The sequence below is a fragment of the Bos indicus x Bos taurus genome, chromosome 10 (genome assembly GCF_003369695.1).
Source record: "Bos indicus x Bos taurus breed Angus x Brahman F1 hybrid chromosome 10, Bos_hybrid_MaternalHap_v2.0, whole genome shotgun sequence".
NCBI lineage: Eukaryota > Metazoa > Chordata > Mammalia > Artiodactyla > Bovidae > Bos > Bos indicus x Bos taurus.
In genome coordinates this window covers 15951318-15969842 of record NC_040085.1, presented here as the reverse complement: position 1 = coordinate 15969842, position 18525 = coordinate 15951318, and the positions used below count along the sequence as shown (strand labels likewise).

The window sequence follows — 18525 nt, the reverse complement described above, 5'->3', positions numbered from 1 at the left end:
ACATAAAATTAGAGAATAAAATCATTAGATCTCTCTTAAGAAAATATTCTATGCATACTTAGAAACTCTCTTCTGAGGATTAGTATTGATAAGTCTTCTGCAACTGCTTAAATAAAGCCCTGGTCAGGGACTGGGACTAGGGAAAAGGCAAGCTCTGGATCTTTAGAGTCTTTCCACTGTTTATGAGGGAAAAGAGTCATGGTCACAGCATGGGGAGAGGGAAGGTTAGAAAAAGAAAAATATTATTAAAGAAGGAGTTACTGCAAAAGCACCTTCTCTGCCTCAGATGTCAATAACCAATCTGCCCTTGTCTCTTTTCTTGCTGAGAACTTGCATTAAATCATCATGCCTGGCTCACACTAAATTATTTCCAAGGTCCCATCCTTGTTTGGGTCTGCTGAGAACTGTTTTATGCTCACCTCCCTTGTTGGCCCTGAATCTGAGGATTCTGTAAAAGGTCAGGAGTCTACACCAAAAGTACAAACACAGCCCCCAACTTCAGGACAATAGGGAAGTAGTGGGCTCTCCCAGGGATACTATCCACGGGCAGCCTGTTCCAATGTTTGGAAATCCAGGGGCCTTATTCAGGTAGTTTGGCTAGCTGCCAACCATCAGTCACTGGAACCAGTCCAGAAAACAACAGTCTCTCAGAAGCTTTCCAAAATGCCAAGGCCAATGGGGCATTGGTTAGATTCTGCTTTTACTTATTTCAGAGGCAATAAAAAAGTGGAGAAATGTACATGAATGTGAGGAGGCAATCTGACAGTCCTGAAAGGGACTGGTAGTGTCAACGTGGTCTCTGCCTCTCAGAGGGTAATATAAACTTACAGGTGTTCTTGATTGCCTCGGGCTTCCAGGGAAATAGTGGAATTTGGTGAGTTTTCTTATCTTTGAGGAGAGGGAGACTAGAGCAATGAAAAGGAGGGAAAACAGAATCACATTGTAACTGATTGCAGTCTGATTGATGCTGGGCAAATTGCATCTGAGCAAAAAGTATTGTGTTTCATTTTCCCTTTAAATCATTTCCACTTGAAATTCAGAGTTATCTGCAGTGTTAGAATCAAATCTCTGAGGCTATGCCTTTGGGACTCCTAAGGAAGAAGGAAAGAGATGAAACCAAGGCTTAGACCCTCTGTCGAGATGCTGACCTGCGCTCTTCAATGATATCCCAATTGCTTCTCCAGTTTTCTCTTCCTGCAGCGATTGAGTATAATATGATGATATGAGGCTCAGGTAGGGGGTTTAAGAATTTCAAATCAAGCCCCCAATCCTTAAAGTTTTGACAGCAAAGAATGGTCCTTCCCTTTCGCCTTGCTCTAACCCTGGACTCTTGATTTTTTTGGTGATAAGACAAAGTAATCTATAGGGTTTTAAGTTCTATTTCACATGATTACTCCGTCCTCTTGAGGCTTGTATCTGGATCCAGAGTCAAGAGAAATTATAAAATAAAAATAAGCAATCCAAAGCAAGCTCTGCTTTCCCTGACCTGTGTCCATGACACGCAGCACCACTGGGTTCCTTTGTCAGCTACCAATTTCTTGTTCAACCCTCGGGTCCTTAGAAAGTCTTTCCACGGGCTCAGGGAATTAGAAAGTAGATTTGTTGTTACTGTGAGACTCGTCTGAGTGATGGGGGAGAAATTAGTTTCTAATCAAAAAGCAGGATTGTGACCCAAGAGAAGGGAAATAGAATATGAGAAAAAGAGCTGGGCCTAAAACTCTCCTCAGCCTAACATTCATTACAAGAAATATCAATGTCCAGTCCCCCATTCCTACTCCCAAGCTGGTGTGTGCTTAGCGAGTCCTTCCAATGGATGGGTGTTAAAGCTTCCATCTTGGAGGCAGCTACTGGCCTGCTGACACCCTCTTCTGTGCTCTGTCTCAGCCCTGTCCCCTGTCCCAGTGCTCCTGGGCTGGGGATTTCATGCTCACCTCCTTACCCAGCAGTTACACTATTCTTAGCTTCAAAGGGAACTGGGACTCTGTGTGCTCAGCCCCCTGATACCATCAAGTACAGCTTTGTAGCTCTCTGAGCCATGGGCTCTCTGGGCTGGAACCCGAGCTGCAGAGGCAGGACACAGATGCTCCAGCCCAGGCCCCAGAGCCAGCCCCAGGCTGGTTACTTGTCAGGTAGTGTCGCAATGTGCTCCTGGGACACCCGACAGATATTTTTTGGAGCTGGCACCAAACTCTTCGTGGAGCCCCGTAAGTTGATTTTTTTTCCATACATTTCTAGGGATAAGTTGACTCCTGGGACTAGGCTTGCCATCCAGTTTGTGGTACATGAGAAAGTATAACTAGGAGATGGAGTGGTACAGATGTGGACCGGGCACAGTAAAGACACTAGGCTGAGTAGAGAAGTAGCTCTGTAACTATTATTACTAAAAAAAAAAAAAATTATTTCTGAAAAAAGAGCAGCCCAGAAAACCCAGAGAAATCTAGCAGAAGAATTATACAGATATGTTGGAATATCAGATGCAGGAGGGGCAGAGGCCCAAATTCTCCAGGTGGTTGCTTCATCCTTGCACATCGCTTTGGCTAAGCTGACTACTGTGTATGTCTTTGTGCCACCCGAAAAATGTCCTGCTGGAAGACTTAGGAGAGAGATGGTTAACCTGGTGAGAATAATCAAGTAAAGCAAACTTATTTTCAGTGTTCAAGTTAAAGGCCATCTTGGCAGAGATCTTTGAAATTGTGACTGACATCTGTTGTCAATGCTTCAATGCTTAGGGAACCTGTAAGGTGCTCTATAAGAATCTAGAACATAGATGATTCTAAGTTTATAAATTAAGGAAGACTGTCAGGGAAGGTATACACTTCTTTTTGTATGTTTACCAGCACATAGCCTTAGCATTAAATAGTACTCATAAAAAAAGAAAGTGCCAAAATGTAGTTAGTTATATTTGTGGACCAAGAAGAAAGATTGGAAATTCTCAAAAGACAAGCAATTACATCTTTAAATTTTAGACTACAATTTAGTGCAAATTTTACACAACTTCAAATTTTGGTTTAGGTCTAATATAAAATAGACTGGGTTACATGTAAGAACTATATTGAATGCATTCTATTTTTTAAAATGGTTCGGTTCAGTCATATAGCCTTTTATTTTAGTTACCATGATACTAAAGAATAAGTTAAACCCTTTACCTTCAAACAACTGTTTTGAACAGATAGACATTAATTTAGAAAGAGGATCTGAGAAAAATGTTTTTTCAAACCAATGCATCATGCTCTATCTGAAATACTAACAGCTTCAGAGCTCAATATCCTGAGTGTATGACCTTCTTCAGACATCTGTCTTGTTGGTTATATCAAATTGTTCAAATTATTCAAGCCAGGTCTCTCCATCCCAGAGTGATTATTAACAACTGCCTTTGAATTTAAATTTTTAAATCCCAAGAAAGGCTTAATTTTCCAACTAAATCAGACTAGGATTGGATCATATTTTTAAGTAATGAAGAAAATAGGAATGTTTGGGCTTTGGTTTTTAATGGACTAGTTTCCTTTCTCTATAACTCATAGCTCCCTTGAAAATCAACCGGATTCATCTCACCAAATCAGTATTGTGAGCGAGAAATGCCACAGTTCTGAAGGGAGATGACTGAGCACAATGTGCGGTTTCCAAGCCGTTACTGCTGGGCTTATCAGTGTCGGTTATCAGCGGCTTCAGCTATGCCGGGAAACAAAACAATGAAGCTTTTCTCCTTTTAGTTTCCAGAAGAGCTCTTTGAAAAATCCCGAACACCCCCCGCCCACACACACACACACACACACACACCTCTGATTTTAAGGAAAGAAAAAGATGCAAACAGAGAGTAGCAGATAAATGATTGTCCAAGGTGAGGCATGAAAGGAAAGAAGGCCAGGAGGAGACCCAACTATTGTAACCCATTTTCCACAGCTCCGCTTAGAACAAAACAAGAAGAAATGGGCTTAAACTGGTTTCATGTTCGTAAGGACTTCTGAGAATGATAGTTATTATTCTCTGATTAAAGACTCAAAAGAAACTATAGGGTAGTCCTTTACAAGAGAACAAGAGTTCACCTGAAGACAGAGAGATGGACCACTTAACTTTAGCAGATCCCTTCCAGTCCGAAAAACAGGAATGACACCCTGAAGTGATGTCAACACTGATATCTGCAGAGTGTTGAACCACTATGGAGCCCTTTTCAGACTCTGCTTTGATCTCACTCCAAGGGTTCATGCATTTAAAATAAACCAACTACAGCACAACTTAAGCTTGGTGCTCTGTGATGACCTGGAGGGGTGGGATGGTGGGCGGGTGGGGGTAGGGGGGTTGAGAGGGAAGCTAAGAGGGAAGGGGATATATGTATACTTATAGCTAGTTCAAATTGTTGTACAGTAGAGACTAACACAAATTTGCAAAGCGATTATACTCCAATTTTTTAAAATAAATGAAAATGGTGGATATTCAGAAATTAAATAAATGTACTGATTCAGATAGATATTCAGCCTAACTCAACTGTCCAGAGGATCGACTAATAAAACATAGATAATTGAAACTCAGTTGACCAAGACACTTCTTTGTATTTGTCATTGTCTATCTCTACTCCCAGTCATATCTCTTCGCATCTCCTAACTAGGAGTCAAACTGCCTGCCTTTCATTTCTGCTTCCCTTGGTCATCCTTTCATGGAGATGCTAACAGGTCAGGTCACTAACAGGATGCAGGAAAGTCTGGATTGCGGTGTTTGGCCCCAGGGAAACTGAGGAAATCAGCATTGTTCAACTCCTACACGTGGATAATCATCTCACAAAATAAACTGATTATATTTGCAGAAAGTCAACCTGCTGCCAGCCCATCTGTTTTTGTCATGAAAAATGGGACAAACGTCGCTTGTTTGGTGAAGGAGTTCTACCCCAAAGATGTAACTATAAGTCTGCAATCATCCAAGAAAATAATAGAATATGACCCGGCTATTGCCATCTCACCTGGGGGGAAGTACAGTGCTGTCAAGCTTGGTCAATATGGAGACCCCGATTCAGTGACATGTTCGGTTGAACACAACAAGCAAACCTGGCACTCTACTGACTTTGAACCAAAGAAAACTATTCCAGGTAGGTCCTATCTGGCCTCAAGGGGCTAGTGTTGTGGGGAAGAAAAACTGAGGGCAAGAGAAGTTGGAGATGTAAACTCTTGACAGGTCACATTCAATATGGCATCATGCTGGAAATAAGACTTAGGTTCAGATTTAAGGATTAGGCTTAATTCCTATCCCTAAACAGGAATTAAACTTGTTGCATCTCTGAGCTGGAATCTAGGGTAAAATCCATCTTATTTCATCCCCATCTCTCCTCTTCACCAAACTCTGTTTCCTTCATACTAAAGACTCTAGGATTGAACATTCATGTGGGATCTGATCTAGTGTGAGTGCCCCAACCAAAGGCAGCCCAGCTTATCTTGGTGTTCATTATCTCAATTCTTCCTACAAATTAGAGGCATACCTGGATGTTGGTTTCATGGCCTAATGGGAAAAAAACCTCAAGACAGGAAGCATGTTGACTGTGTCAATAGCTGTAGGACCTTAACCAAGTCATTCCTCTGGTCCTTAGTTTACTTACTTAAAGTCACCTCCAGTTCTAAAACCTGAAAGCCCTTGAGCCTCTCAGTTGTCATTGTAACCCTGACCATTGCTGTTTGTTCCAGAAACAACTCCAAAACCGATGGCATATGAAAACAGCACAAAAGCTGAAGCTCCAGTGACCTGCCAAGAGCCCCAAGGTTAGTTGAAGCCAAAGGGCCAGCTTCAGAATTGAGGTTAAAGCAAACTCTGTCATTGTCAGATGGGGCCCCAAATCATTCTATTTCAAAAGAAAACAAAAACCATACTTGAGTCCAGTTGGCTCCCTCTAACTCTTCAAGCAGAGTCTTCCTGACTATCAGATCAGATCAGATCAGTCGCTCAGTCGTGTCCAACTATAGGAATGGGTTTTTCCAAAGCTTGCTTTGCTGACTGTGAACAGCAGCTTCAGGTCTGTGAAGGCTGTCTGGCACCACGCAGGGCTTCAGGCCAGGAAGAATGATGATGATGCGGGGCAGGCTGGTGTCGGTGCTGTAAGCCAATATCTGGCAGGAAATTTAGTCTCTTGCTAAGTGAATGAACCATCTTCACTCTCATTCATCCACAGTGGAACCCGGGAAGGTGAACATGATGTCCCTCTCGGTGCTGGGGCTCCGAATGCTGTTTGCCAAGAGTGTCGCCGTCAATTTTCTCTTGACTGCCAAGTTATTTTTCTTTTAAGGTAAGAACTAGCTGCTTCTTATTCCTAACTCCACCCAAACTATGCTACACGTGAAAGAAAGGCGTTTAGGACTGATAAGAAGCATTGGGAAAGGAAAAAACACATAGAAACCTATTACGATTCAATAAGGTGGGCCTTTCTAGATACTTAGCATTACACTCTGCCTCCTGTTGGCCTTTTATTTCAAGCCAGATTCAAAATTCAGGTAATATAATGTAATACCAGTCAATAATCCTCACTTCCAACTGAGGAGCTAGAAAAACTGGACCTAAACAGGAAAAATCTTTTTCTTTATTGTTAGTTTTGTGTATATGGCCAAAGGACCATGGGCTTTTTGAGAGACCATCAGTAAAGGCTCACTTGAAGAATATTCAGGGAAGCAGAACTTGTCTTTGCCAGACAAAGGTGATGCCAGTTCTTGATCCTTAGTCATAGGATTCGATGTGTCGACCAGCCTATCTCTGGGATGAACCTACACTCCTATTCTTAGTGAACAGCTCACTAGTAACCTCTCAGGATGCATACAAATTGAGGATGAGATGTGAATTATTTGCCTGTCACTTGCATTCCCTCTTCTGGTTATCTTGTTATTGTTCAGTCGCTAAGTCATGTCCGATTCTTTGAGACTCCAAGGACTGCAGCACCCCCCGCTTCCCTGTCCTTCACTATCTCCCAGAGTTTGCTCAAACTTATGTCCATTGAGTCAATAATGTTATCTAACCATCTCATCCTCTGCCGCCACTTTCTTCTCTTGCCCTCAATCTTTCCCAACATCAAGGTCTTTTCCAATGAATTGGCTCTTCACATCAGGTGGCCTAAGTATCTTAGACATGAAATTTGAACCAGAACTTAGGTTTGCCTATAAAGCTCCTTCTCCAGTGCCCCCAGACACCCCTCAGTCCCAGCTCCTGATCTAAGGACAATCCTAGACTTAGTGTGTTGGACTTACCCAACCTGGCCTGCAAGCATCCTCAGTCATTCCCCAACAGGTGAGTGTTTTACCAGCCGTCCCCAGGACACAGGCCAAATGGCTACATGAAAAGGACCTTCTGACCTCAGTTGGAATCAGAAGCACTAGATTTTCGTTCCAACTTTGTCACTAACTCACTGCAATACCTGAGCCAGTTTTCTTCACCCTGTTGGACCTGGGTTATCACATCTGTAACGCAAAGGAGTGAAAAATAACTAAAGGAGAGCAGATAGGTTTTGTGACTGGTGTCAACACTGATAAACTGATAGTGACTAGCTGAACTATCACCATGTGTAGAAGGGAAATGTGCCAGGATAGGTTAGCGATGTCTGCAATGGTACAACCATAGCAAGTACTGACCATCCCCATGACTACTACGATTCCTTCCAGCACCGAAGGTCTATGATTCTATAGCTCTGACAGTTTTCCTTCATTTGCAGGCTGACTGGCATGAGAAGGCTGCATTCCCTGACAGAAACCAAAAGCCTACAGAGAAGCTATCGCCTAGGCTTTCAACTTTTTCGTGATTCAAGTTGACCCGTCCCAGCCTTGCTTAAATGGCTGCTCCCCAAACAGTTTTCCTTTAAAGGCAACAAACCCAGCTTATCCTTCAGCCTGATGAAAGACAGAAGTCCTGGGGAGTGGGGGCCCAACTGTTTTATATGCTGCTTTATAAAGGGATAAGAGATATGAAGATATATAGGACTCATTTTTTTCCCTATGACTGACATACTTTGAAAGTGGTGTTTTGTTCCTTTGACTTTCTTTGCCTCCAGAACTAGAAAGTGGGATCCATCCGGTTCCCAGCTCCATCCTTCAAGAGGAAAAATAGATCCTGGTGAAAGGACAGGGGGTGTCCTTCTACCTAAATGTAAAAGCCTCTGCTCAACCCAGCACTAGATTTGCCCAAACTAGCGTTCTCATCCACAAAAGCACTTTCTGCTTTCCCTAGTACTTGAGAAACAAAGCAACACTTGACTCCCTAATACTCTCTGTGTAGGCAATGGGGTCTCATCTAAATACTCTCAGAGCTATTAGCAGAGATCAGAGTAAAATGCAGAGGAGATGTGCTTTCCTCAACTTAACAAACGTGAATTATTGCAAGTTCCAGGCACTGTGCTGAGAGTGCAAAAATAAGTAAGACATGGGTCTTGCTTTCAAGCAACTCACTGTGCAAGTATTTTTAGAGGGAGGGATAGGAATGAGTTCCCAATATTTCCCTATAAAACCAGAGTCTTTCTGAACCCTTGCCTGCCCATCTGTATATGGGGAATTTGAGGGCATTGGATCTTTGGTGTTGATGGTTTTCTGCCATTTTTCTTTGTCTCTGTTGCATTTATTAAAGTGCATTTTATGTACCTTGCTTCTGGCTTTATTTATTGCAGACTACTGCAGGGGGAAAGATGGGGGGCTGTGAATTCACTAGTAGTCAGACAAAAACCAAACTGAGCTCATAGGTCACACCACAGCTTCCGGGGCCCCTAGCCCAGCCCCTGGGTTTCCTGCTGTTGTTGCCGCGGCTGCTACAACAGCAACGCCCCTCCCCTGACCTCTGCTCCTCTCACCTCAGCAAGGCCAGCTTTATCCCTTTGCAGGAACACGGGTAGCAGAGGCCTAGAAACCCAGCACTGTGGGTGCCTCAGCACCTATGTGGGGTGTCAGCTGGGGACTCATGAGGTGACAAGTGAAAGAACAAGGCTCACCCACAACTCCCCCGCCTTTGCCATCTGCAGACTGCCGCATCAGGTCCTCACACCCCAAACCAAAGAAAACAGGCAGCTGCATTCTGAGTCAGTGAGTTTAGGACAATCCAGATGGATAAGCCAGGTCTATCCTGGGAAAAACCACTAGAAGATTCCACACATCTTCACCTCATGGGCATCTAGAATGCCAATTTCCAAAACATGTACATCTGTTACCTTGGGCCATTCTTAGAACATTTCTCTGAAGTTGCTAAAAACTAAAAGATCATAGACTCATTTTGCAGATGAAAAAAAATGCCCCCCAAAAAGTTGTGTACCTTGTCCAAAGTCATTCAGTGAGGCAGGGATATTTCTGGAAGCAGAACCAAGTTGTCAGGGGTGCCAACTCCAAGTTCAAACAGTCCTGCACTTAGCATATGAATGAGCCACCCACTGGCCCACTTTGATCATCAGCAAAATGCAACCAGCATTTTATAGGACTATGAATTTCTTCCACAAAAGGGACCCTCCAGAAAAGATTTAAGGCTGGGGCCAGAGGGACTGTGGCTGCCTTCAGGTGTGGAGATCTTGCTACCATGGATTATAGGTTTCCAGAGCTTTCACATGAAGAATCTCAAGTCCTACAAGGACCCAAAAAAAGTTTACAGAAGAGTATTACACACACTCAGTAGGTGGCAGAACAGAAGCCCCAGAAGCTGAGTCATTTGCCTGAAACTTTGGCTCCCTTACCCATATTCTTTCCTTCCCTCTCTATAGTGACTACTCTCCACTTGCCTGTGCTCAAGCCCAGACAAATTGCTGCCCAAGCTACTTACTGCTACAGCCTCCTAGGGCACAGCTGCATGGGAGCACCCAGATATGCTCCCTTGGCTCAGTCATTAACCAGCTCAGTGATCTTCTGATTGTTCCTCACTTCTCTGGGCTTTTCCTATAAAATAACGTCTAACGCTTCTACTAGGGCTTCCCTAGTGGCTCAGCCATAAACAATCCGCCTGCAATGCAGGAGACTGTTTCAATCCCTGGGTCAGGAAGATCCCCTGGAGAAGAAATGGCAACCCACTCCAGTATTCTTGCCTAGAGAATTCCAAGGATGAAGGAGTCTGGTAGGCCACAGTCCATGGGGTCACAAAAGAGTCCAACATGACTTAGCAACACAACCACCACCATCAAGACTTCTATTTCTAAGATTACACATAATAACTCCAATAGTTGTATTAAGGCAGAAACATCAGTAGTAGAGGAAGGAGGGGTGCAATCCCAGGGCTGAGGGTGTATCTATTTTTGACATCACATCTTGGTTTTGCCTGGAGGTAATTCTCTCCCCTGGGGATACCACTGGGCTCCAAACTCAGGAACTTTGAAGCTGGGATTCTGGTTTTCACAGACAGCTTTCTGGGAATAGCTCAATGCTCTTTGGTGAAAGGAAAATATTCTCCAGACAAAGTAAAAAGGAGGTACCAAAGAACATCCCAGAGAAATAAGATGACTGCTCAAGAAGATGTGCATGAAAGGTAAACTGCAGAAATTTTTTAAAGTAAATAACTTTGTGTCCAATTTGAATCTTAAAAGGGAAACAGGCCAATTCCAACAATGGGTAAATGATGGAGATAAAATAAACACACTTCCAATGGGCTCTCTTTAGATTGGTCCCCCACCCACCCCATCTGGCTGTCTGCCCAGGGCACACAGCACATCCCTGTCAAGCCCTTCTCTGTATCAGGCACAACCCAGGAACCAGGGTCCCTCAGACAGGCACCAGGGCATCAAGGGCCCTCTATGAAGTGGAGCGACATCTCCTCCATTGGAAGTTGGGGTGCTCCCTTGCAAGTGACCAGGCTTTTTCGTATTTGGCAGGCATGTTAGGGCACCTCCCAAGGCCAGACTGGACCACAGAATGATGGGGAAGAAGGATGCCATGTTCAAGGACATGAGCTGCCCAGAGAAGCAGCTCTGCCAGGCTGTGCCCAGGGGGTTGTGTGCAGACTTCCTGGGTGCCTGCATCACCGTGGGAGCCTCAAAGCACAGTAGTAAGTGGCAGTGTCTTCAGGCCTCACGGAGGAGATCACCAAGTGGAAGGTTTTTTGGCTCATGCTATGCAGCACGGTAAATCTACCCCGAGCAAAATCTGCATCATAGGATCTAGTGTTGTCCCTGTACAGGACAAACTGGAAGACACCATCTGGCCTTTTTCGGTACCAGTATAAGTCTGGATCTGAATATGTGGTTTGGAAGGTGCAGAGCAGTGTCACCTCACTGCCACTCGCCACTCTCTGCTCCGGGGAACTCTGGGTCACTTGGTTACACAGCACGCCCTTGTCTGTGAAGAGAAAAATAAGGAAACAGTGAAGTGCTACGTTCTGCAGGTCCTGGGTCCAGCACAGCCCCACCCAGGGGAACTCAATGGGCAGAGGCAGGGGAAGGACACAGAGAGGAAAATTAAAGGCAGAAAATAACTAGAAAAGCTAGTGTGGATGGGAAAGAGCCCAAGCCTTGGAAAATCAGAAACAGCGAAACGGACGATAGAATAAGTGGGACAAACAGTGAGTACACTTACAGAAAAGCAAAAGGCTGAAGCCCACAGGGAGAAACATCTTCTTTTTATATCAGGGAGGAGGATACATAGAAACCCAGGCTCCTTAAACCTCTGAGACCGTCTCTGGGGCTTCTGAAGAGAAGGAGATGGGAGGGACGTGAAGGGAGTGGAACAGCCCTGACGGTCACGTGCCTGAATTAGCTGTAACTCTCTGAGGCACGTGCTTCCAACCCAGGAAACGTCGTTGTTGTTGTTTTTGTAGTCCTCAACCCTCTTGAACTAATCCTTTTGTAAAACACAATGAAAATGAATTAGTTTTTGAAAAAGGAAAAAAATAGAAATTACAAGCCCAATGATCACATACTTCCATACCAAATAGCCCTGCATGCTGCATGCTCAGTTGCTTCAGTCATGTCCAACTCTCTGCGACCCTATGGACTGTAGTCCCCCAGGCTCCCCTGTCGGTGGGATTCTCCAGGAAAGAATACTGGAGTGGGTTGCTATGCCTTCCTCCAAGGGATCTTCCTGACCCAGGATTCGAACCCGCATCTCCTATCTGCCTACATTGCAGGCAGATTCTTTACCCACTGAGCCATCGAGGAAGCCCTAAAACTGGCTTATGGTCCATTTCCACATCCTCTGGTCACAGACTGGGTACCAGTCACACAGCACGAGCACAGCTGACCATACCTGTGGCACTCGGTCCACAGAATAAATGAACGGGGACCTAGTATTACATCTTTGTGTAATGAGAAAAGGAAGAGGGTTGGATAAGGTCATTTCTAAAATCTGCTCTAGGGACTTCCCCGGTGGTCCAGTGCCTAAGACTCCATGCTCCCAAAAGAGGAGGGGCTTGGGTTTGACCGCTGGTTCAGGGAACTAGACCCCACATGCCACAACTAGAGAACCTGCATGCTGCAATGAAGACAGAAGATTCCGCATGCTGCAACTAAGACCCAATGCAGCCAAAGAAATAAATATTTTTTAATAAATAGAATCTGCTCTAGCCCTGAATTCTAGAACTCTTATTTCTTTTGTTGTTGTTATTTATTTTTATACAAGTTTTTAATGTTACACTCTGTTCACGATTATTACAAAATATTTGAACTCCTCTATTTCTTTTTTCCCCCAGCTTTATTTATTTTTTCTTTCTTTTTAACTTTTTAAATTCTGAAAGTATAATAAAGTTACCAGAGACTTGGAAAATACAGAACAAAATAGCATATAGTTCCACTCTACATTACAATTATTTTCTTAAGTAGCTAAATTAAGATTTTTAGTTTGAGTTTCAGTATCAAACTCTCAAAAAATGAATAGAATGAATATACAGAAAAGCAGAAGGGTCGATTTCTGATGGATCAGGAGGGCTGCGATTCTGAGATCATTCTTTCATTTCCCACAGTCTAATTTCCATCTCTCCTGCAGCGCACACTTGGCCCCAGCTGGAAAATTCTCCCCTGAAGCAACGCTTCCCAGAGGGTGAGCTGCAGTGAGTAGGTTACAAGGCTGCTGAGACAGTGCTCACAGTGGACAATGGGACCTGGGGTAGCTGGAGCCTCCTGGGTCAGCCCTTCCTGGCCACACTCAAGTACAAATATTATCTTCTGTATAAGCCAAGACATGACAACAGCTGGGAGGCACTGCCCTAAAAGAACAGATGACCAACTTGCTCCCCAAACCTGGGAGTGTTTCTAGGAGTACTCTGGAGTCCCTCTGTTTCCCTGTGCCCCACCTTCAATTCATCAGGAAGGCCCATCAGCTCCACCCAGAAGTGTGTCTCCAACTGCCTCCACTTCTCTCCACCCCCACCCCCTCCTGCCAATACCACCCTCACTTGTCAGGCCCAAGGCAGTAACCCCCCAACTGGTCCCCTTGCCTCTGCTCTTCCCCTGGGCAATCACTCTCCAGGTCTTCATAAACTGTAAATCTAATGATGTCAGGGAGGCCTCCTATCCTGGCCTGTGACCCACTGCACATGGTGGGACCACTGCTGTCTGCCAGCCTCCTCACGTGCCCTCTCCTACACCCATCACTGCCCTTCAGCTGCTGTGGCTTTCCTTCTGCTCCCTCCCTGCCTCCCTCTTCTAGCTGCCTGAAACTCTGCTTCCAGTTTTTTACCAGTCTCAGCTCTGAGAGTCTCTCCCTGGCAAATAAATTAGTCACTCACTTGGGTACCCAGTTCAATTCAGTTCAGTTCAGTCACTCAGTCATATCCGACTCTTTGCAATCCCATGAACCGCAGCACGCCAGACCTCCCTGTCCATCACCAACTCCCAGAGTCCACCCAAACCCATGTCCATTGAGCTGGTGATGCCATCCAACCATCTCATCCTCTGTCATCCCCTTCTCCTCCTGCCCTCAATCTTTTCCAGCATCAGGGTCTTTTCAAATGAGTCAGCTCTTTGCATCAGCTGGCCAAAGTATTGGAGTTTCAGCTTCAACATTAGTCCTTCCAATGAACACCTAGGACTGATCTCCTTTAGAATGGACTAGTTGGATCTCCTTGCAGTCCAAGAGACTCTCAAGAGTCTTTTCCAACATCACACTTCAAAAGCATCAATTCTTAGGCACTCAGCCTTCTTTATAGTCCAACTCTCACATCCATACATGATGACTGGAAAAACCATAGCCTTGACTAGACGGACCTTTGTTGGCAAAGTAATGTCTCTGCTTTTTAATATGCTGTCCAGGTTGGTCATAACTTTCCTTCCAAGGAGTAAGCGTCTTTTAATTTCATGGCTGCAGTCACCATCTACAGTGATTTTGGAGCCCGGGAAAATAAAGTCAGCGACTATTTCCACTGTTTCCCCATCTATTTGCCATGTGATGGGACCGGATGCCATGATCTTAGTTTTCAGAATGTTGAGCTTTAAGCCAACTTTTTCACTCTCCTCTTTCCCAGAGTCACCCTCCTCTTTCCCAGAGTCACCCTCTATTTCATCTCTGTCTTATTTTCACATCTCATCAATCATTGACATCACTGGGCTTATACATGCTTATTATTTGTTTTTCCCTTCTCACCCTGTATGGGCTTCCCTGATAGCTCAGTTGGTAAAGAATCCACCTGCAAAGCAGGAGACCCCAGTTTTATTCCTGGGTCAGGAAGATCCTCTGGAGAAGGGATAGGCTACCCACTCCAGGATTCTTGGGCTTTCCTGGTGACTCAGCTGGTGACGAATCTGCCTACAATGCAGGAGACCAGGCTTTGATCCCTGGATTGGGAAGATCCCCTAGAGAAGGGAAATGCTACCCACTCCATTACTCAGGCCTGAAAAATTCCATGGATTGTATAGATGGGGTCACAAAGAGTCAGACACGACTGAGCGACTTTCACTTTCACTTTGTCCCGCTGTGTATATAGGACATGGTGAGTCCTAGCCCCTGGGACTGTGTCTGCCGTGTATCTGGCAATCAACAAATATTTGCGAACAACAGAATATAACTTTCTCCACTTAAAAACTCACCATTGGGATGGATAAGTTTGCCAGATTCTTTTTATTGAAGTATAGTTGATTTACAGTGTTGTATTCATTTCTGGTATACAATATAGTGATTGTTATTTATATGTATATAAATATATTCTTACCATATTTTTTCCATCATGGATTATTACAGGATATTGAACATAGTTCCCTGTGGTATACAGTAAGACCTTGTTGTTTATCTATTTTATATGTAGTACTTTACATAGTATTTGTCTTTCTCTTTCTAACTTACTTCACTCAGTATGATAATCCATAGATCCATCTATGTTGCTGAAAATGGTACTATTTCATTCTTTTTTCTGGCTGAGTAGTATTCTATTGTGTATATATACCACATTTTCACTATCCATTTATCTGTTGATGAACATTTAGGTTACCTCCATATCTTGACTATTTTACATAGTAAAGGTGCCAGGTTTAACAAATAAAAATACAGGACACTCAGTTAAGTTTACATTTCAAATGAACAACAACAAAAAATGTTTAGTAACAATTGGGGCTTCTGTGGTAGCTCAGCTGGTAAAGAATCCACCTGCAATGCAGGAGATCCCAGTTCAATTCCTGGGTCGGGAAGATCCACTGGAGAAGGGATAGGCTACCCATTCCAGTATTCTTAGGCTTCCCTGGTGGCTCAGCTGGTAAAGAATCCACCTGCAATGTGGGAGACCTGGGTTTGATCCCTGAGTTGGGATGATCTCCTGGAGAAGGAAAAGGCTACCCACTCCAGTATTCTGGCCTGGGGAATTCCATGGACTGGGGTTGCAAAGAGTAGGACACGACTGAGCAACTTTCACTAGTAATAACTGGGACATTCCATATTTGGGATGTATTTATTCTAAAAAGATAGTCATTGTTTTTCTGAAATTCAAATTTCACTGGACATTTTGCATTTTATCTGGCAATCCTAGTCATGAAGACCACCAAAAGCATATCCCAGAAAGTCTGAAACCCCAGTGTAAGCATCCCCAGGCCTCTGGATGTGGAAGAGGGAGGTTCAGCGACCGGGTTGCTTTGTTTGATCAGCTGACACCAGGCCTGCACTGCCCCCTGCAGGTAGGGGTCCCCTCTCAAAGGCACCAGCCCCTCTGAGAGGGAAGGTCACTTCCAGCTTCTGGCTCTGAGATATTCACAGGCTCTGGCGGCCCCCACTCAATTTTTGGGAGTCTGTCCCAGTTCTAAAGGTGGTGCCAAGCATGATATTTGTGAGAATTGAGTGTTCCCTTCCTGACCTAGGCCTGTTTACAAATTAAACTGCTGCTCCTCTTCTGACAGCCCAACCTCAGTTACATCTGCCCACACACGAGAACAGAGGAGAGGGCTTCAGAGACCCTCAGTCAAAGGCACCTGCCCTCTCTCTAAGCCTTCACATTGAGACCTTCTCAGGGTGGCACAATCATAAAACAACCCCTTCCCCACCATGGTGTCCTTCCATCACTCCTTAAAAGGCATCGCTTCAACCAGGGCACTTCTCAGAACAGCAGTGCAGTATCATGGTTAAGGAGTGGGGCTCTGGATCCACACTACTTGGGTTCCTATCAGCTCCAGCATCTACTTGCTGTGAGACCTTAAACACAACCTAACTCCTCCTCAAGCCTCAGTTTCTCCATCTATAAAATGGAGATGAAAATAATAATAGCTTTTTCACAGGACTGCTGGCAAATTAAATGAAATAACACAGCAATACACCCAGCAAGTGATTTAAGAATGCTAGTCATTGCTGTTGCTATTGTCGTTTTTGTGAAATAGACTGATGAATAAACTCCTGAGAGCTTGAGTCTCATCAAAGACGTTCAGAGATAAGATGCTGAGTAAATCTAAAAAATAAAGTTGTGAAATCATGCCAAAAAAAATTTAAAAACCATGTTGTACCAATCGATGGCAAATAAAAAAGAGACTCTCATCTTTCATTTCTGTCACTGCTGTAAGTATGTCATAGAGCTCTGTGCTCCCCTGAGACCTGAGCCAGCTATGCTTATCCCAAACCCCTAAGAGCACTGGAAGTATGAAATGAATCTCCTAGCTCACTGTCCTATGTCTTCCGAAGGTTTCAAGAGGCTTGTTCATAGGAGATCACAATGTACACAAGAGAGTGACCCCCAAAGTTTAGAGCTAAGAGAGACTCAAGATTTAATGACCTACTATGGACACATTGCCCTTGAACTTTCCTGCCCCATTTCCCTTAAACCTGCAGGTGTCTGCATCTGAGTCCAGGGAGGGAGCGCCCTGGACTGCCTTTCTTTAACCCAAAAGCACCACTCAACAGAGGCCTTCGGACCTGACGGGGCCCCAGGGATTTGATAAACAAGCCACTCTTGTCCCAAGCTTGGATTTGATCACAGCTGCTGCTACTGCTGCTAAGTCACTTCAGTCGTGTCCGACTCTGTGCAACCCCATAGATGGCAGCCCACCAGGCTCCCCCGTCCCTGGGATTCTCTAGGCAAGAACACTGGAGTGGGTTGCCATTTCCTTCTCCAATGCATGAAAGTGACAAGTGAAAGTGAAGTCGCTCAGTCGTGTCTGACTCTTAGCAACCCCACGGACTGCAGCCCACCAGGCTCCTCCGTCCATGGGATTTTCCAGGCAAGAGTACTGGAGTGGGGTACCATCGCCACACTAGCTCAAAAAAGGGGGGAGATTTTCCTCCCAGCTTCCTCCGAGGAGGGCAGCTTTGTTTTTGACCTTATAGCGCCCTCTGCTGTTCTAATTAGCCCATCTCCATAAGTAGGTCACACTGGAGGTTGGCAGAAAAGAGGTCAGGGGAGGAAAATATTCTTTGTTCAGAACTTAGTCAAAGTTGCAACTTCTGTTCCCCTTGATCCCCTTTCAACCCTGACACTGGCAGCTGCTTCTCTGTTGGGCCAAAGGGCCCATCCTCCCCCAGTCACTCAGAGCACTGTCTTCAAGGACATGAGACAGCACCCCACAAGGGTACATGGGACATTTCCCTACCAAACAAAAGCCTAGTGCAACAGCAAGGACACAGGGAAATGTCTTTGGATGGACATGGACAAACACATCGCTTTCTTAATGAAAGAACAGAAATGTGATTGAAAGGAAAAGCTTAGAAACATCTGACTCTGTGATGATGGGAGTGAGTGGTCTAGCGGAAGGGTTTCTGCATCACTTTCTTCCTGTGGCCCATTCCATTCCAGGACCCCCAGGACAGACCTGGGTGGATGGATAAGAGGAAGCATGCCAGGAAGGGATTGAAGTCCAGCAGACGTCCTCTACCCCCAGGACCTCTGTTTGGGGGGAAGATCTTGCTGAAAGCTCTTTGGGCCAGAGCAAGCACGAAGAATGCTACCATGGTTTGCTGCCCAAGGCCTGTGTTTGAAGGAAAGCTGTGAGGGGTAAGCGATACTCCATGGTATTACTGTCGTCCCCTCTGCCGCAGCCTATGGAAGGAACAGTCTTGGTCCAACCAGGTCAGTGATATCTTTTGTGATGGGGCTGTGTGGGACCTGGCCTGACCCTGACCCAAGCACATCTCCCAAGCCATTTGTAGGATCTTCTCTCCAATTATCCCCCAGGCATGGAGGGCAAGTGGGTGATATCTCAATTACCAAGGGTTA

The 18525-nt window shown here is 44.8% G+C and overlaps 2 gene segments (V, D, J or C); both read left to right on the top strand.

The window, feature by feature from the left end:
- LOC113899945 overlaps positions 1 to 18525 on the top strand; it is a 1425504-nt gene that overhangs the window by 1329052 nt on the left and 77927 nt on the right.
- On the top strand, positions 793 to 8595 carry LOC113899946. The segment is given in 5 exon segments: positions 793 to 2204; positions 4799 to 5077; positions 5667 to 5741; positions 6149 to 6262; positions 7673 to 8595. Coding segments are annotated over 4 exon segments (636 nt in total).